A 21,178-nucleotide genomic window follows, 5' to 3' on the forward strand; every position below is an offset into this window, starting at 1 on the left:
CCTTTGGTATCACCCTTTTCAACCACACTTCTTCTTTGTCATAGAAGCGTTACTACTATTCGTAAAACGTAACACAAAAATGCAAACTAGAGTCCTGACTCTAAACCAGAGTGTGCAAATGTATTTAAACGTCATAATTTAATAGAAGTTTGATGTTTATGATGACACTGTGTTATCAAACACGGTGCAGACTTATCTTAGCCTGACTGACCCAATTTGATGTTCAGGTCTGACTCTGACACGCTCTCAGCCGGGTGTCTATCATATGGACCGGTTATATTGGTTATGCACAAAATAAAAGTAATTTTTTTATGTTTACGTGTTCCCTTGTAGGTATCACTTCTACTATGCAACTTTGATAAGGAAAATTATACATGATTTTAAGCCATAAAGTGATATTTATTGCGGTCGACGGTTTTCCTTAACAAACCACCAAGGCCTGAGTGGGATTCTAGTATTTTCTCGACTGATCGCTATGATTGGTGCATTGCGTCTCAACCGACGTTTGACCCCACATCGCAGGATTATCGCCTCTATTGTTACCACGTTTACGACGTTTTTAATGTGCTTGTCAACAGGATAATCTATTTTATATCACGGATCTGAGATAGGCGTATCTTAATGACCGCGCGGTGTCTTTAGTAAATAGAAAATTGTAGTGATACTTAGGAAAATAGCCTTAATTCATATATGTAAACACAACCCCTCTGGTGTTCCGAGTGTCCATGCGTGACGGTAATCGGTTACTATCAGGCGATTGGGCTGCCCGTTTGGCTGCTATGTCATAAAAAGAAAGGCGTAAGGTGCAAGGTCTCTTTCTATGTGGTCACTTAATATTGCTTCATGTAACAAAGGGTTGGCATCTGAATTAGCAATCAAATATCTAGTCAGTCAATGAGAAATAATAGTTACCTATTTGCAACGTTATGGTACTGGCAACCCCGCAAAAGCAAGCTTATACGAAATTTTGATGATTGAAATGTTATTGGGTTATCGGGTTGCTTATACCATTTTTGTAACGATATGGAATATGATATCTCATATCATACATTACATTTTTATAAAATATATTATATTATATGAGCCTTTGATAGTTATTTATAGTCTTGTTATATAAATGAAGTTATCGTGTATCAATAAATACACCGGAGGTCCGATATCTATTATGCCTACGTTAATTACGTGTTGCAATGAATTAATTAATATCATAAATAATTTCTCATCACTATTAATGAACTTGCATATGAATTAATCTGCCCTAAATAACTCACCAATAATCTTTTATACCCAGACTACATTTGTCTCCTGGGTTACATTTTGGAGTAGGTACCTACATATTTTTTACGTATTAACTTGGGCTTACTATAAAATAAGTGTGCCGTGAGCAAAATTTTGCATGGAACACTAATAACAGATTAGATTTGCCGATTTTATACATACTTCTTAATACGTGAGAGCCATAAGAACTAATTAGTAGATACTTTTTTTGTAATTTATGTTTGCCTCAACTCAATTTATGTGTGAATCAACTTTGGCGTTTATCACACTGGATGCGATTCGATGTTTGAGCGAGACAACGCTATGCGCGTATTATAGTGACATCCCGTTCGCACATCCCTCACACAAAATCCTGGTTTTATGGTTTAATACCATAAATTTTTAAGGCAGTTATAAGCCCTTTTCATGTTTTTTTTTTTTATAATGGATGATTTTAGTAGAACGTAATACATATAACATTTCTTCTAAGCAGCAAAATATGCTACTATTGTCGCCTGGCTAACGGGATAGAATAACAACCAAAAAAAAGTTGTACGTGGTTGGATACGAAAATACGAAAAATACGTGCTTCTTAGTTTTACCAGCTATGTAATACTTGTTAAATTCCATAAATTAATGTTTGTTTGTTTGTTTTCAGGTGACATGCCGGTGAAGGACGGCAGCCGGCGGTCGCTGGTCGGCGTCATCGACGACGGCACCAAGACCGTCCGAGTTGTGGTAAGTGGTCATTTCTTTACTATTCTTGATGTTTTGGCGAAGTTTCCAAAATTGCGAAATTTCGGTACTGATTGTAAAATTTCCTTAATATCCTGTGATTTTTAAACTTTCCGCAATTTGCGCATCTGTAACTTAACTATTACAAGGCGTAATGAGTTCCGTCGTAACAGCGAAAACAAAAATAAAACATTTATTTTAAATATTTTTAAGTTATTCAACTTCAATGGGTAGTTGTCATAAATTTTGCTTAGAATACAACCACCAAATTGATGACTGCCAAGGTACGAGGTAGTATTTTTAGAAAGGTTATTTTAAATGTCAATTTTACGCCAAGTTTGCCTGCTATAGTAAAATGACTACGAACAAAACAATGCAACACGCAAAAAATAGGAAACATGCCAATTTGCGTACATACGTTACTTACATAATACCGTATTCATGAAAAACATTACGATGTCATATGTCAACCATATTGTTACGCTCCTATACAAATCTGTAATAACTAATGTCAAGAATCGTTTGTCATTAGTAATTGTTGCCATACTTATAGTAATGGCTCTAATAATATTGATTAGCAGATGACTATAGAATTCCACGCGATCATCTGCACGCTATTTAGTTTTCTCCTACGGCCCGATTCGAAGATTAGACACGTTTAAGATCTTGGAAAGATCTTTAAAAGATCGATAACTAAACGACATGTCAAAATTGACGTTTATTCCGATTCCGCTGTGATCCCAATAAGATCTATCTACGATATTTCTAACGTCAAAGTTACATTGGTTGCCCGAATCGAGCTGCTTCTGTAAATTATACGACATACAAACGATATCTAAATGAGAACTTATCTAAACCAGAACTTATAGTTATCGTATTTCATTCTACGAATCGGGCCGCTAGTTTATATACTTACTGCGTCACTTCCTAATCTCAATGAAGTGTAAAATACTGAAGTATTAGGTATATAAGGTTAATATAGTTTATTTATATAAGGTTAGTTCAATTCCTCTCACTTAAACATATTTAAAAACCTATCTGCCTTCGTAAGTATGCGATTACCTATTACTGCGCATCTATTCATCGATCTATTTTTCGCTTATACGCTCGATATATAATTGGTCAATAATATTAATAACCTATTAATTAACAAAACAAGGTGTCAATTCATAGCATTAAAGTCATGCATATGTCAGATTTGGTAATACTATGAACAACGAAACTAAGAGCGCAAGATCGTGATCATCTGACGTCTTTTTTATACTACGTCTGTGGCAAACAAGCATACGGCCCGCCTGATGGTAAGCAGTCTCCGTAGCCTATATACGCCTGCAACTCCAGAGGAGACACAAGCGCGTTGCCGACCCTAACACTCCGCACCCTCGTTGAGCTTTGGCAACTTTACTCACCGGCAGGAACACAACACTATGAGTAGGGTCTAGTGTTATTTGGCTGCGGTTTTCTGTATGGTGGTACGTCTTTTTGTGGTAGTAGGACTTGCTTTCATGAAATCTTAACAATAGTGACTGTCTATACCTTTTTATAAAATATATTAATGTTATTCTATTTTTACCGACCAGTCCACCCCATCGTAGATTTGCCACTTTTTCCTTTGATCCTAACTATCTATCCATCTTTAGTACAAGATCTATTTAGTTAACTCCATTTTGTTTCAGATATATGAAGCAGAGCGGTCAGAAGAGCTCGCCGCGTACCAGTTAGACAAAACCGAAGTCCAACCACAGGAAGGATGGTCCGAACAGGATCCCTTGGAGATCATACACCACATAAAACTCTGCGCAGAGAAGGCGGTTGAACAACTAGCTGTTAAAGGTATATCTTATTTATGGTTTGGACGGCCTTATGACACAGTCCACACTGATGTTGCCTTGGTATTCCTACACCTGCCTTATGAGTTCCATAGGAAGGATGGTTCGAACAGGATCCCTTGGAGATCATACACCACCACATCAAACTGTGCGCAGGGAAGGTTGAACAACTAGCTGTTAAAGGTGGCATTAAAATCCTTCCAATATATTGAATTGGAGTCTACATGATTGAAAAAATGGTCCTATTAGAAAAATAATCGATGGCTCCGAGAAGCTAATACAAAAAGGTGTCCCAAAGTATGGCCAATTTGTACACCGCCATTCTCACGGTGATGTAAAGAGAGCTGCAAAAATGGGTATGCCTTTTTGCAGCTGTGTATACCATGAAGCGACTACATATAAACTTTGTTAAATAACAGTCCAACATTCAATGCATGGAATTAATCCATACATATCTATATGTACTGTTCAATCAAGCGGTGCTTATTCTGGCTTCTCAATCAGTATGCACGTCTCCCTAGGGTGAAATACGCATGGAAAGGCACGAGTATATTTCTCGTATATTGTTATAAACCTATTTGAATAATTCGTGAATATTGTGACTGGGCCAATCTACTTTCTTGCCAGTTCATGTTTTTGTCTCCTGAGTCACCTTTAAAATCATTACTCATTGAAAATGAAAATGAAAAATGAAAAATGATTTATTTAGGTATCAAAATTGCAGCTTATTACACAGTAGAAAAGTATTACATTTTTAGGAGCATTCTATTGTTAGAAAGCCTAGGAATAGTGTCCTGAGCCCTAAACTAGGTAAACCTGTCTTATAGGGATCAGGGAACCACCGCTATTTTTAGAAATGCAGCAAAGATTAGTTAGGTACACAAATCTAAAAATTGGATAATCATTGCATTGAAATACACAAAATATGTATTTAATAGTAGTTATATGTATTTTGTCTCCTGGCTAACAAGAGAGACCTGACGTTTAAAACTACCCGTACTTTTTAACTTTTATATTTTAAATATCTTTTTAAATTTTTTATATTTTTGTAATGTTTTGTGCGGGGAAAGAATTTCAGAACAGAAATATCTTGTAAAATTTTCTAAGCTGGTTTCGAATAATACTTACCGTGTAATAACATTGCGTACTTTCAGGATACTCCAAAGATGACATCGTGGCGCTGGGCATCACCAATCAGAGGGAGACGACAATAGCGTGGGACAGATTCACGGGAGAGCCTTTACATCCTGCTATAGGTAAAACACAGAAACAAAAAACATTTCCTAAAATAGAATCGATGGACTATTACATTTTTTTGTTGTCACTCGATGCCATGGTTACATTCTCCTGGGTCACTCTTGTACCCTGGTTGTGTGCCATTTGTTAGTTTGTGTTAGCCTGGGAGAGGACACTGACTTCTGTAACACAGGTCTTTACCTAGCTCAGAAGTCAAGGACTTCAACACCTATCTGTACCTGCTTTTTGCCAATAATTATTTTTTTGTTTATTTATTGTAATGAAACTATCATGCAAATACCGAGTATATTTTACGAAATATTGGAGTGCGTATAATAAATATGCATCACGTTCATAACGAAAATAGAATCATAAACAAGATTTACTATATACAATACAGTTTATCTCAAAACTAGGACGAATAAAAAAAAGTCTAAAAAATACACGTCAGGTTATGTGGGGGACGGGGGGTAGCCAAGAACCTCACCAAATATCACCAACGGGGAGGGGGGAATCAAAAAGTAGCCTATAAAACCTCGCGTGATTTGTGTACAAGCCCTAACCATTGGTTCTAGGCAGTAAATCTGAAATACTCAAATTTCCCAATAAATTGGTACTAACTTCAGTTAGACAAAAAACTTACTATAATTATTTTCTTAATTATTCCTTATTTTCCAAAGCGTGGAACGACATCCGCACAAACGTCACCGTAGACGCGATCCTCGCCAAGGTGCCGGACCAGAACAAGAACTACCTCAAGTCCGTCTCCGGCTTGCCCATAAGTCCGTACTTCAGCGCTCTGAAGATGAGATGGCTGAAGGACAACGCCAAGACCGTCCGGCGCGCCGGGCGCGACAAGAGGCTCATGTTCGGAACTGTGGACTCCTGGATTGTATGGGTAACTACTCGTATTAGAATCTTCTAGTCGATTTTACAATATCCTCTATGCACCCGGATGTCCTGGGTTCGTATCCTGGTAAGGGAATTTATTTGTGTGATGAGCACAGATATTTGTTCCTGAGTCATGGATGTTTTCTATGTATTAAAGTAATTGTATATTATATATATCGTTGTCTGAGTATGCACAACACAAGCCTTCTCGGCTTACCGTGGGACTTAGTCGAATTGTGTAAGAATGTCCCTATAATATTTATTTATTTATAAAAAGAATGATTCATCAAGTTAGAATGACGATTCTACATCCATATGCATTATCATCCATATCGTCCAATATGTCCAACCATATACCTAATAATATTATATTGAAAATTACAGGTCGTAGTTCTATAGTAAATATAATTATCCAGAAGTAACACAGGAGACCAAAAAGTTGGATCAAACGTTTAATAAACCAATTTGTCTTTGCATATTGCAGAACTTAACTGGCGGTCCACGCGGGGGTCTCCACATTACTGATGTTACCAACGCTTCGCGAACACTTCTGATGAACTTGGAAACTTTGAATTGGGACCCTATGTTGTGTAGGTAAGTATCAATTTGCTTTGACGTACGTTAGGTTTTCGCCAGTTTCATTTGTATGATTCCACATAACTGATGTTACTAACACTCCGCAAACTTTCTTTATGAATCTATAAACTTTCGGATCAAATTTCTTCAACTTACCATATTTGTAAAAATAAATATTTAAAGTTTCAGATCTTGGATTTTCTTTTTTTTACATTTATTCTTGAAACTTCTTTTAAATAATTTACCGCGTTTCCTAGGTTATTCGGAATCCACCGAGACTCGTTGCCTCAAATAAGAAGCAGTTCCGAAGTTTACGGCGTGGTCAAGGATGGATCCATCTTAGATGGAATTAGAATATCTGGAGTAAGTATCTACTTTTCTCTAAGCCCAAGTCCAAGTAATCACAACGTTATACGTCTTTTCTTGTTGTATTCAGTATAAACCTTGCAAAATATGGCTTAACGTTGAAGAAATTCTGTAGTAATTAATATCCCTTTTTACTGTCCAGATATTAGGCAACCAGCAGTCAGCTCTAGTCGGTCAAAACTGCCTGTCGGCCGGCCAGGCCAAGAACACGTACCGCAGCGGCTGCTTCCTGCTCTACAACACGGGCTCGCGCCGCGTGCAGTCCACGCACGGCCTGCTCACCACCGTGGCCTACCGACTGGGGCCGCAAGCACCTCCAGTCTATGCGTTAGAAGGTAAACAAGAACACGTACCGCAGCGGCTGCTTCCTGCTCTACAACACGGGCTCGCGCCGCGTGCAGTCCACGCACGGCCTGCTCACCACCGTGGCCTACCGACTGGGGCCGCAAGCACCTCCAGTCTATGCGTTAGAAGGTAAACAAGAACACGTACCGCAGCGGCTGCTTCCTGCTCTACAACACGGGCTCGCGCCGCGTGCAGTCCACGCACGGCCTGCTCACCACCGTGGCCTACCGACTGGGGCCGCAAGCACCTCCAGTCTATGCGTTAGAAGGTAAACAAGAACACGTACCGCAGCGGCTGCTTCCTGCTCTACAACACGGGCTCGCGCCGCGTGCAGTCCACGCACGGCCTGCTCACCACCGTGGCCTACCGACTGGGGCCGCAAGCACCTCCAGTCTATGCGTTAGAAGGTAAACAAGAACACGTACCGCAGCGGCTGCTTCCTGCTCTACAACACGGGCTCGCGCCGCGTGCAGTCCACGCACGGCCTGCTCACCACCGTGGCCTACCGACTGGGGCCGCAAGCACCTCCAGTCTATGCGTTAGAAGGTAAACAAGGACACCTACCGAAGTTTCCAGTTTTACAATAACGAAGTCTTTAGGACTTAAATTGTCTTGTGCCACAAGAGTCAAGTTTTTTTTTTTAAATTGTAATCTCATAAAGCTGACCTAATCATTTAAAGTCCATTGTACAGGCGAGTGCAAAAATATGTATCGAAAGGTTCGTCTCATAAATATGGTACTACGCTCTTATTACACTGGAATAAGATGCTATGGGGCATATTTTTCAGTAAGATGTGTAACCCCATATTTTTACACTTGACTGTATCACATTGTATGGAAATGATGCCTACATCGTTTTGCTTTTACATAGATAATCGCGTTATCCAGAATAATACAAATCTTAATATTATTTGAAATTAAGTAGAGATAGTTGGATCCACTTTTTTAGACTATTCAAACTTTGATCCAATCAGATCAAAAATTAAATAAGTTTTTTTTATTACGCTTGCTCGTAAACTGTGTTATTGTATGTTAGCATACTGAGATGGAATGAGCTATATTATGCCCACGGGCGGTAATATTTTTTTTTAATTCATTACCAAGTAGATATAAATGAAATTTAGTTTTAAAATTTTGACTATTACAATTTAATATTTTTGATTGTTTCAAAATATTTAATTTGATTAATAGAATAGCCCGTTAAAATATTTTTACACAATTTTCAATCATGGCTGAATGCCGGATGGATCTGTGCCTTCGATGCCTAACCTGTCAAAAATGACAATATGACGGACGAATGTTTGAAATGTCACCGTTTTTAAGAATTATTTCGTTCATTTACTTTTATACTCACAAATGTGATGAGAAACATTGCGTGTGCCACAGACGGTACAAGAATTACGAGCTTGTGTTAATTAAGCCCTAGCCCTCGGCTTCGGACTTCGACATTTGTTCGTAAATACTTGTTACAGATGTAGTGAATAATCCTTTCCCATCGTATTTTCTCGGGATCGTTCGTATTTGTCATGCTACTTCAGTCAACCTCAGTACATTTTGTACTGAGGCTGACTGAAATAGCATAACGCGTTCGTACGTTTCCGTAAAAAAACGATAGGAGAGGATTATTATCTAGCTCTACATGTGTACCGCCCGTAATACACAATGTATCGTATTGCAGGTTCAATAGCAGTAGCGGGCGGCGCCATGAAGTTCCTCCGAGACAACCTGAAGCTAATAAAAGACGTGGTGAAGGACACGGAGCAGATCGCCGGCCAGGTGTTCTCCACGGGCGACGTGTACTTCGTGCCGGCCTTCAGCGGCCTGTACGCGCCCTACTGGAGGAAGGACGCCAGGGGGTGAGCGAATATACATATACCTTAGGATATACGTTGCAAGGTCCATTTTTCTTTATACCAACAGATTATATTCACCAATAGATCCGATCCAGAATTGAATAATTGTGACATTCTTATTGATGTGTTGTTATTGTTTTAGAATTATTTGTGGACTGACGGCATTCACCACAAAACAGCACATCATAAGGGCAGCGCTGGAGGCTGTTTGCTTTCAAACAAGGTAAGGTATTAAATTCCATTTCGTACTTATATAACGATACCATTAAAGAAACATCTATTTTATAGCTTTTACAATCATACTAGTAGCTACGTACTCTGGATGTGTTTATTACCTTTTAATACTTTCTGTCTCCAGCGTTACCAACTGATTTCATATCAATAGTTTTTAGTGAAAATTCTGTGTCCACGAAAACTATTAGAACTTATATTCCATTAAGACTCTTGAGCCTTATCTGGCAGTATGGAATTAAAATTTCTAATTTTTTATAATTTGTCTCCTGTGTTACTACACAGAAACTTAGCCCATCCGTAGATAATCTAATTTAATAGAGTGGCCAAAGATCTTCTTATACCTAATATATATAGATAATAAAATCTTATAATCTGCAACAGGGACATATTAGAAGCAACTGGCAGTATGGAATTAAAATTTCTATTTTTTTATAATTTGTCTCCTGTGTTACTACAAAGAAACTTAGCCCATCAGTAGATAATCTAATTTAATAGAGTGGCCAAAGGTCTTCTTATACCTTATAATATATAGATAATAAAATCTTATAATCTGCAATAGGGACATATTAGAAGCCATGAATAAGGACTGCGGCATGCCGCTGTCAAAACTACACGTGGACGGACACATGACCCACAACGACTTGCTCATGCAGCTGCAAGCCGATCTCATCGGGATACCTGTGTGTAAGTACCTTGACTAATCTCTATATAAGCTGGGCATCTCGAATACCCGTGTCTCCGCCATAAAAATATGTATATTTCCGTTGCTTTTAAACATTAGGTATTGCAAAAAAGATTTGCTTAAATTATAGTCGTAAGGGACTTATATCGGCCAACTCCCAGTTAACAGCCAAAACGGCCTTGGCATTTCAAATTTGGGGTAAATTTGAATTCTCTTTACGTTGCCCGATATATATAGGTAACGCTTTGAGACTTGTGGTAACGATATCGATGTTCAACATGACTCGTCCCCAGTGCGCGCACAGTCGTGGGACATGTCGGCGCTGGGCGCGGCCGTGGCGGCCGGGCGCGCGGCCGGCGTGTGGTCCCTGGAGGCCTGGCGGGCCACCGCCACGCCCATCGATACCTTCCTGCCTACTACCACCGATGATGGTATGTGTTTACGGCTAATTTACGGGGTTTTGTCTCCTGTGTTACTTTTGGGGCAAAGTTATACGTCGGATAACGCTACAGCCAGAAAATTCGAGCCAGCGCTAGTCCTAGACACCTTCCTGGTTACTACCACCGATGATGGTATGTATTTACTGCTAGTTTACAGTGTGGTCGGTCGAAGGGCGGCGTGGCTAGCTACCACAACCCCTATCGACACCCTCCCCACCACCACCGATAACGGTGAGTAATGTCTCCTGTGTTACCGTCGGCGTGTGGCCGGCGGAGAAATTGCAAGCTATCGCCACCCATATCCATACCTTCCTACAATCAACCACCGATGATGATGTATGTATAATTTATTTACAGTTATTTGTCTCCTGTGTTACTTTTGGAGCAAAGTTGTACGTCGAATAAGACGACGCAATGGACCCACTAGTTACATCGCCTGAACCTAATTAGTACCTATTTAAGATTTTGTTAACATTAAATACATATTTTGTAAGACGATTTAGATCTCTGAAAATAAATATTGATTTGTGAATTAAAATACCGTGTTGTGTCCCTTTTATCTCCAACAACTATTATGTAAACACCAATTTAAAGTAAATTTGGTATCTAATATATTACTTATTTTTCTAGATCGCGACGCGCGCTACACGAAATGGAAGATGGCCGTCCAACGCTCCCTCGGCTGGGCTACAGTCAAAAAGTCCATCACCATGACAGGTCAGAACTTACGCAACTTTAGCATGACCCGCCTTAACAGTCTAGACACTCTCTCCGCTGGCAGTAGGAAAAACTCTCTCTTCGAAAACGCTGACACAGACTTCGAAATAGACGAGGAATGTAGCACCGTCGAAGAATTACTTAAATACCAAGCCAGAAAATTCTCGATCTTCCCTCAGAAGTCTAGGAAAGAGCGCAGTATTTTAGACGACGCGGAGCACTTCATGGCTAAAAAAGAGTGCGATTACGGTTTGTGTCAGTGTTGTAGAACGGAAAAAAAGTTGCAAAAGGCCACCAACTGGGAGTCTATAGAAGAGATGATCGAAAACGACCCGGAGATTATATTCGATGGGGATCATAATCCCATCGTAGTGGAGCCTAGGAGAATGTCGGCCGCGCCGGTTGAGGTTGGACCTTTAGACTCGGTACCTGCTCTATTGACGGGCAGCGCAGTCAACTTACGGAAGCATATGCATTTGGAGAAGCTACCGGCGCTGTTTAAGACGATCTGTAATAAGTTTTCTAACACTTCTCTCACGTAAACGTAACTGGATAGAGAAAGCTAGTTGAAATAGGGCTGAGTAGTAAGAGAAGCGTCTACTCGAGACATACTTTTACAATTGTCGCTTCAATTTAATAATGACAATGTATCGAGATTCTTCGCGCCACCGCTTCGTTCCTATATAGTACAACCGAAGATAACGTCGTCACGTTCTAAGTTGTGTTAGTTTGCTCAGATTGAGATAAAGACATTTTGATAGATGCCGTTTGTAGTTCTTAAAAACTTTAAAAGTTAATAATAATGGCCTATAAACTCGTATGTGAATCGAAGATGGATGATGATTTAAAAGTAGCATAGTAAGTTGCTCTCTTATAGCGCATGTATGTAGCGTTTTTTGTAATCATAGATACCTTGACTAGGACCCGCGCACTAATTCGGTCGTATCAATAATGCGATTTTTGTTTAATTATGAAAAAACAATTAGGTTTCTGTTAGACTTATACGTCTTGTGTCTGGATACGGTAACCCAGGAGACAAGACTAGAGTTTGAAAACTAATCAGTAAATAAGTAAATTGTTCGTTTATTTAGACACAGTATTTAAAAAAGGTCCAACCAGTATTAAAGTATATATGTAAAATAGTAACGCAGGAGACAAATGAATGGAGATATAAAAGTATTGTTAGCCATGGTGATGGTTTAAAGAACATAACTTACAATTATAAATTATTTAGCTACATTTGTCAATGTCAACAAAAATATATAAATAGTTGAAGGGTTGCTTTAAAAATACATAAAATTGGTGTGGGGTCCTTGGCTTTGGGTAATTGTAAAAATGCAAAACTCTAAACACGATATACATTTTAACTCCTTTAATAACATTAAAAGCCATTCATATATGGCAATAGTCATAAAAACTTATTGTATGTAAATTGTCCTTTAGCTATTATGGTATGATGTAGTTTGCAAAACTGTACACACTAATTAAAATAGTCATATACACTAAAATACAAAAAAGTACCTATTAAAATACTAACTACTAAGTTAGTTTAAACTATGTTAATTATGAGATACATAGTATATTTCATGTATTTATTTTTATATACCTAATATAGATTATAAAATATTTACTTCGTATTGCATGGCATCAATCGGTATAACACATTTATTAAATATCCTATAATTATAATATTATCATTATTATATTTTTTATTCAATTTCTGTACACATTCCAACATCGCCCATTCAAAAAAAAACTTAAAACATAATGATTAACACATTATTTTGTTCGGTTTTAATTTTCATTTTGCATTTTTACAATTATTTTTAAACTTGAGTTTTTACGAGAAGTAGTTGGGTACTTATTTACTTGTAAAATAATGTAATTGTCATATTTCTGATTTACTTTTTTCTGCATCTCTTTCAGACCATAAAAATAGTATAAGTCGTTTGGCTAGTAAATTATAAATAAAGCATTTTATATTAAAATGCATAGTTGCGAAAAAAAAAACTAAAAAATATTATGTTATTAATATGTTACAGTGTTTTTGAAAAAGACATTACTTTTTACTTTGCTGTATTATAGTTGTTCAATTCGTTTTGACAGTTTTTGTTGTCAAACGTTGTTATGTATGCTAGTGAAACTAAGTAAACTAGAAGCAGTCAAAATGTGTTACACAATATGTTATTATTTAATTTATTTTTTGTGTTAGAGCCTTGAGTTTACACTAATTTTCAAAAGTTATTAATAACTACAGTATTTTTTTTTTTAATTATTGTAATCGCTAGATGTATATTTTAATTTCAAATTTAAATGTATTAAGTAGGTACTTAAATTTTATATTGTGATATTTTATATCATTAAATAAGGCGAAATAGGCGAATGATCTCAGTTTAGGCTACGTTTGAATCATTGTTATCTAAATTACTAATCAATGTAAACAGTAGGTTAACCAAAGTATTGTCTTGCGTGATGTGTTGCATTTGAATTTTGCTTCTAGTTTCGCTACGATTGTATTATCTTAAATCCTTTAATGTTCTTACTAACATAACAATAAGACTGCTATTAACTTGAATATTGAATAAAGTATTATTTATCTAAAACGTTTTTAATTTTACTACGCCTTAATTTTTCATTAAAGTCAGCAATTACAAGACTTCCTATTTTTAACGATATTGTACTATTTTATTTATTACACAGTAATGTTAATTGTAAAACAAAAAACTCTTCAGTAGTATAACCTTTGAACTGTTTTTCGGGTTAAAGATATTTATTATTCTCAAAAGAAATTAACATTTCACTTCAGAGTCTTTGAGACTTAAAAACTATTTACATGCAAGCCATGCAATTGATTTTGTACTTACTTTATTTACAAATAGTTTTTAATACGATTAATGAATATAACACTCACGACGTTAAAATAAAATGTAAAGTAGTTTATGCATGAAATCAGATCTTTTTCGAAATAAAAAGTTGTTTTTATTTGACGCTACTGAGATAAAACTGATACATATTTAACCGCACACATGCATTTATTGAACCATTTAATCCTGATTAAAAGACGAGATTGATAACAGTGAAAACTAACTCTTATTTATATTCCAGATATTAAAAGTTATGTTAGGACCTACCATTAATACTCGTGTGTAGCTACAAAAAATGTAATAATCTGTATACAAATGTAAGACAAGTGCTGATACTTTTGTCATAATAACTTATTCAACGACAACATGATACAGAAAATAATAAAATAAAAACAGCGACGCATTGTCCTCTGGCAAGTTTTTAACATCAAGGTGTTTTGCAACTTTTTTTCTTCAAAAACAGCAGATAAGTTTCTTTTATTTCTAACTAGCACCACATCTGATTTGCACTTCACTCATATACTTATTAATGATTTTACCTACTAACATCATGCTAGTGTTTGGGTGGATCAACTATTTTTAATTGTTATTCTGTCCGTCACCCAGGAGACAATATGAAAACACAGTGTGTTTAAAAAATGTCGCTAACATATTCTACTAATGTGCATTGTAAATAAAACGTTGCGGAGGGAACTTATAATCACAAAGGCTTTAAAAAGTGACCCAGGGGACGTAACTGTGGCAACGACCAAGAAAAACTTGGTCCACCTAACATAGACACATTAACCAACATTATTTCGTCTAATTATCATCTTTAACGCATAACCCAAGTATACTATTGGTATTTCCTTATATTCATTTAACAAAACATTTATTTATTTGTGCTTTTTTATTGGGTATTCCACAAAATGATCTACTTTGTCGGAGAAGTGACGCATATGACAGAAAACTGTATTATATACCGTTACATTTATTAAATTATTAAATAATTAAACGGTATTATTAAACTTTATCATGTCAAATATCGGCTTCTTAGCGGTATGACAAGTGTCAACAAAAACGTCACATGCCCGACAATTGTCTGGAATGCCCCTTCTTCACCTATACCTCTCGCGTCGAAAGATGGTCGGTCCCTATGACAGTTCCCTCATGTCGCTTTCGGTTGGGCTTAATTTAAAAAATAATTGATTTGTACTGTATTTATATTACTTGTTACATTTATAAATACATGAACGTGCCTAACTTCCAAAAAATATCTACAAACATTTTACGTGACATAAAAATAGACTGTCATAGCGACCAATATTGGACACGAAAGATATATATAACCCATGTAACTTTGATTTTATTGTTGTTATTCCGCAGACGAACGCTACAAGCTGCTCTCCTCGATTCCAGCGACGCTGTTCCTCATTGGCAGCTTCACCATGCTAGTCGTTTCCAATGCGCTCAAAAATAGGTGATAAGTTAATGTAGATTCTATTCAATAGGGAATAAGTGCCATATCTGCGCGGGAATTCAAACTTGTACAGCTTTTTAATGATTTTATTAAGTTTTATTCAATTGAAATGTTCTATTTATTCGTGAAAGGTTGAAAAATATTTGCTCTTTAATTTTTATTTGTTTCGGATTAAAAAAAGAGTAAATCTGTTAAATTGATTGCCAGCTCATATTTTAATGCTACTTTTGGATGTGAAAAAAAAATTGTGAAAGCGAGATCATACACAGATTTAAAACAAAAGTTGTGTGCATATAAGTAATAATTTTATCAGTTTATCACACATGTTAATACAATAGTATCACTTTATACGAATAATTCAATCAGAAAATTACACTTATGACCTCAAACTTTGAGCATGCCCACAAGAGAAACGTGAATCTAATTGCTGTGTATGACCTGGGGCCCATTTCACGAATCATATTAGGCTAATATTATAAGAGTGTTGTCATGAAAACCCATACGATTTGACAGTTTGTGGCCTAATAATATAAGTTTAATACCGTTCGAGAAATGGGCCCCTGCACTTACTGTATAGTTCGATCATAAAAGCTGCCGCCAGATTTGTTTAAAGTCTTGCAAGTAAAGTTAAGGCAATATCCAGAATTATTACAGAATATTCCGTGTTTAGCAATAAGTATGTAATTCTGTTCATTCATCATTAATTCGCCTTAACTTTAATTGCTATACCTTGCTGTTCTAACAATATTATCGTCAAAATTCGGCGGCAGACATGTGGATCAAACCGCACATTCTTAGTGAATGAAATACCTACCTATATTTTACTATGTAAGCTTTTTTGTGCCTAGCATCCATATAGCAGTAAAAGTAACAGAGTTTTGACGTATTATCAGCACCATTTCACTGAATATTACCCTTGCATCTTTGCAATAACATTTGCGAATTATCATAACATCGGGACATACTAGACATAGGATCGCTCGTGTATTTTGAGTTCCTGATTTATTATTTTTTCGATAATCCACATGTATATCGATTGGAATTTTCCTACGTATCATAACAAAATACACCCGTGGTCTAATGTTTAAGATGACACATTTATGAATATTAGTAATGACGTCAAACACTAGACAACTTACTAAAGTTGACATTTAATCAGATAACTTTGCAGGTTTTAAACTAAAGTTAAATGCATTTTTATAGACTGATAGGGTAAACAACTTATTAATTGGTTATCATTACAAAACCTACTTTTTATTACATTATTATCAGGGTGGATCAACTTTTTTTTGTTATTCTGTCCCGTCAGCCGGGCGATAATTGTAACATACTTTTAAAAAGAAATGTTATACTTACCACAATCTACTAATATGGGAAGAAGATGATCCAATATAGAAAAGATTTATAACTGCCATAAAAATGTATGTTTAATTGTTTTAAATACCATGGTTATAAAAGTGACCCAGGAGACCGTAACCATGGCAACGAGAGACTAGAAAAAGTTGATTCATTCAACAATATTGTCTAGAAGCAACATTTTATGGCTAAAAATGGGATTGCTTGCCCTATGTCTTTTTATTATTAAATTATCGTCAATTATTAATTATTATGAACATTTTATATAGTAGACTTTAATTAAATTAATTCTCATTCCAACTTGCGTTGGCATTTATGGCATTTTAGAACAATTTTTAGCTTTTGTAATTTTTTAATTTAATTTATTTATACTAGTGTAAGCGTATTGCAATTATAAAATATCGAAATAAGATTAAATATGGTAGACAAGATGGGAATTTAGAATAGGGTAAAAAATATACCTTTATGCAGCCCAAAGCAAAATCATTTCCTTACAATTAGGCTTGATTTTATGCTAGTCATGATGATTTCTTGAAGCTAACCAATGATTTAATAATACTGTTCAGAATGGTTTTCCTGATTTCATTATTATAGTATAACCACGTACAACCTCTTATACCTATTGGTTTAAATATATTTGTAATAGTTTTATTTATCCTACCGATATTTGTAAATATAAAAATCATGTTTCTGTCCCTTTCATCAATTGGAACAAGATAATGTGAATTAATCAAAATATTTACCGGGTGGGGCCTCTAAATAAATAAATAAATACTATAGAACATTATTACACAAATTGACTAAGTCCCACAGTAAGCTCAATAAGGCTTGTGTTGAGGGTACTTAGACAACGATATATATAATATATAAATAATTATAAATACTTAAATACATAGAAAACACCCATGAGTCAGGAACAAATATCTATGCTCATCACACGAATAAATGCCCTTACCAGGATTTGAACCCGGGACCATCGGCTTCATAGGCAGGGTCACTACCCACGAGGCCAGACCGGTCGTCGTGGGTCTGTAATAAATAAATAAATAAAATGTAAGCTGTACTCCTCAAACTGACCAACGTTTGCTCAACGACTTAAAATTAACTTCAAAGTCTACTAAATCAAAATACGATTTAGTAGACTTTGAAGTTAATTCTAAAGCGCAATATATTGCGAATTTTGTTATGTTTAAAGCGTGACAAGTAACGTCAATTACAATGATCATACATTACGTACATTGAAGATAGTAATTAATTTGTATGAAAAATACGAAGGAAGTTTGAATTTTCATAATTTTTAAAAGTAGTTGAACAAAAGGGTCACCGCTTGAGGAGTACAATCTGTTTCAATTATTTGCTCGTGTGTCGCACCCGGTATAAAGTATCTCAATGTGATACCTACATAAGTAAATATTCTTAATCAATACTGTTGGTACATATTTGTGAATAATTATATAGGTAGAGTCAGGCCAAAACAAGTGTCAAGTAAACGTTACAATTTCATAGAAGTTTGACGTTTAAAATAACATTTACAATTTAACACCGTCTGGGCTATCAAAATCGCTGCCAACTTATCTTGGTTTGATTCTAACTATATTCTTTTACTCTCACTCTATTAATACTAAGATAGTTAATGTCGTAAAACCATCTAACTATAGTCCAATACCACAACTATGGCGCATGACTTCAACACGTAATTAAGTACCAATACCAGTTTTTTTTTATTCCATATTTATTTAAATTGTATTTTTTTATTTAATGCATATTAGTTATAAGATGTAATATTTTGAGAGTTTCTTACCGGTCCCATATGGGGATACCCTCCTACAATTGAGGGGGGATTTAAATCTTCTCGAGGTCAGGGGTTAAGGGTTAGAGCCGGCGTAGCGTTATTTGACGTTCATAAGCGCATTGTAATATGCCTACTTGGAAAATAATAAATAAATCTTTATCTTTCGCTGTTGCCTGATATTTACTTACTTTTATGAAAATATTTTGTCTTAGAACTACGACATTTAAATTATATTTACACTTCAACGAATATATTCGATTTTGTTGGACCATGGTAGGTATTTTGAACTATAGATGGGTGGTTTTACGGTACGAAAAATTTTTCAGTACTTTTGACATAATGGAAGCTTGTTACAATGTCTTAAATCAGAAATACTTGTAGTGAATAATTTTCAAGTGTATAAACGTTTGTAAAATAATCTTTATAAACCTTAAGTACCTGCTAAATATGATTACATTTCTATTTATATGAATTAACCTCGTAAGGCCCACCGTACAAAATTTATCTATTTTTAATTTAAACCTAATATTAGGTTGTGTTTCGTTTGTTTGAGAAAGAAATGAAACAAAAGAAATGCTATTTTATTAGGTTTAAGAAAGGTCCTAATTAGATTGAAACGAAGTATACATTATAATGCACATTGGGCCTTACGAGGATTGTTTAACTTTTCACCAACCTTCTTTATATGTATTCCTATTTTTCGAGCTATTCTTGTTAGAATTAATTCACTCTACGAAAAACTTCGTAAATAACCGTTGTTTGTTTGAAGTTTCTACGCCATAAGTAAATAAATCGTCTGTATTTTTCATGTTAGGGGTTTCAGAACCATTACTGTTTAAATCATTCAGGTTTTTCGGTACCAGCCAAAAGAACCTTAATTCCCTGCAATTTTTGACCGGTTTTGTTGACTGAAGAACATTATATGTATACAAAACATTGTCGCAAAAAATTTAAAAGACCAACAAAATGAATCCGTTTTGATAAAACATATCTAAGCACCACCGCTAGAAAACCTGCTTTCAAATACATATAAAAAAAGTGCTTTCAAATCGGTTTACCCGTTTAAGAGGGACCGTGCCACATAGCGGTCAAACTTATAGCAACTTTTGCTTTGTAAGCGTTGCGTTAGGGTTAAAAAACGACCCGATTAAGAAATACTGGCATAGCTACCCCCTTTTTTTGATGACCCAGGGGGAATCCGCTATGGATCCCACTGGCCCGGGAGAAGCCAAGTGGGTATGTTCGACTCCCACGCACTAAGCCCCCTGGGTGTTCCACCGCGCGCTTTGTGGACGGGGTTTCGGGAACGCGACTGTAGCCCTCCGATACCGCACCCCTAGCATTTATTTATTAGTTGAATTTAGTTGTAGAATTTAGGGGTGTTTAGCGACATAAACGTGAAGTTATCTACGGATATTCCTGGTAGATCTAGAATAAACATTTTTTTTTTAATTATGTACCGATCGGCGATTGGCCCTGGTCAACATAATATTGATGTGATCGTAGGTTTTTGGATTTATTTATATCGTTGTGATTTTTACTAATCATTCCTTTAGCATTGTTTGAGAGCATGTTTTTAGATTTTTTTATTCCTGTAAATTATGGGCTTATTATTGTATGACTTTAAAAATTTTTTTACAGTAAATCAGGCATGTATTCAATTCAATTTGTAATTTAAATTATTATTAAATATAAAAAGACATTTTTACTCAGAATTAATTGTACTGTAATTAAATGACAATTTGCCAGTTGTTTATTTGAATTGAATTTTTATTGTTAAAAAATTTGTTGTTTATTAATGGTGAATTAAATGATTTGTTGGGTTATTCTGTTTTATTTTATTACTCCTAATTTCAACGAAAAATACACAACTTATATCAGTTACAACTTGATTTGCAGCTTTCGTTTTGTCTTTATTTACTAAGAAAGTTTTTAAATAATTTTTATTTATTGGGCATTGGGGTGAATAACTTTTACACTGAGACTAGTCCACGACACCCGACAGTCAAGTGATTGGAAAAAAAAACAGTACCCCTAGTGTAACTGTGATCGACATCATAACGTGACGAACGCGTTTGCGTTAAGTGTCATTTTGTATAGGATTTTGAGTTTCCAAAACGTCCCGCTTGGCGCGCTCTTTCGAAATTCAATACAAAATGAGACTAAACGCAAACGCGTACGTCACGTTTGGAAATCGAATTTATTTACACTAGGGGTACTGAAATGGCGGACGGTTTCAATGTGTGCGTGTCACGAATGTATACCTAGGCGGATTGAGTACATTTTCCCTAGTTTGGTACGAACACCTTTCTAGCTCGGTAATAAGGTTTAATTTAGTATGGCAAAAAAAGTTAGAGCGCCCTCAAGTTTAGGTACAACTAGGTAAGTTTAGGTAGTTTAGGTATTAATATCGTATTTTACGAAAGATATCGTGATAATTGATTAACTTATGTATGAAAATATACCCTTGCTCTTTTTTTCTTTCAATCGGTATAATTTTTGCAACATTCGACCACGCATGCCAACGAATAATTTTTTTTTCGAAC

The 21,178-nt window shown here is 35.8% G+C and overlaps 1 protein-coding gene across 1 annotated transcript in view; it reads left to right on the forward strand.

Moving 5' to 3' along the window:
- Nucleotides 1–20,458, forward strand: part of LOC133530979 (glycerol kinase) — a 28,554-nt gene extending 8,096 nt beyond the window's left edge. The window contains exons 2-14 of the mRNA XM_061869050.1: nt 1,916–1,995; nt 3,669–3,825; nt 4,976–5,077; nt 5,738–5,955; nt 6,433–6,542; nt 6,782–6,887; nt 7,033–7,225; nt 8,914–9,091; nt 9,231–9,311; nt 9,882–10,006; nt 10,298–10,435; nt 11,075–11,161; nt 15,391–20,458. Coding sequence (XP_061725034.1) covers nt 1,916–1,995; nt 3,669–3,825; nt 4,976–5,077; nt 5,738–5,955; nt 6,433–6,542; nt 6,782–6,887; nt 7,033–7,225; nt 8,914–9,091; nt 9,231–9,311; nt 9,882–10,006; nt 10,298–10,435; nt 11,075–11,161; nt 15,391–15,488 — 1,673 coding nt within the window. The 3' untranslated portion in view covers nt 15,489–20,458. The remainder of the gene's footprint in view (nt 1–1,915; nt 1,996–3,668; nt 3,826–4,975; nt 5,078–5,737; nt 5,956–6,432; nt 6,543–6,781; nt 6,888–7,032; nt 7,226–8,913; nt 9,092–9,230; nt 9,312–9,881; nt 10,007–10,297; nt 10,436–11,074; nt 11,162–15,390) is intronic.
- Nucleotides 20,459–21,178: the final 720 nt, after the last annotated feature.

Source organism: Cydia pomonella, chromosome 2 (genome assembly GCF_033807575.1).
Source record: "Cydia pomonella isolate Wapato2018A chromosome 2, ilCydPomo1, whole genome shotgun sequence".
NCBI lineage: Eukaryota > Metazoa > Arthropoda > Insecta > Lepidoptera > Tortricidae > Cydia > Cydia pomonella.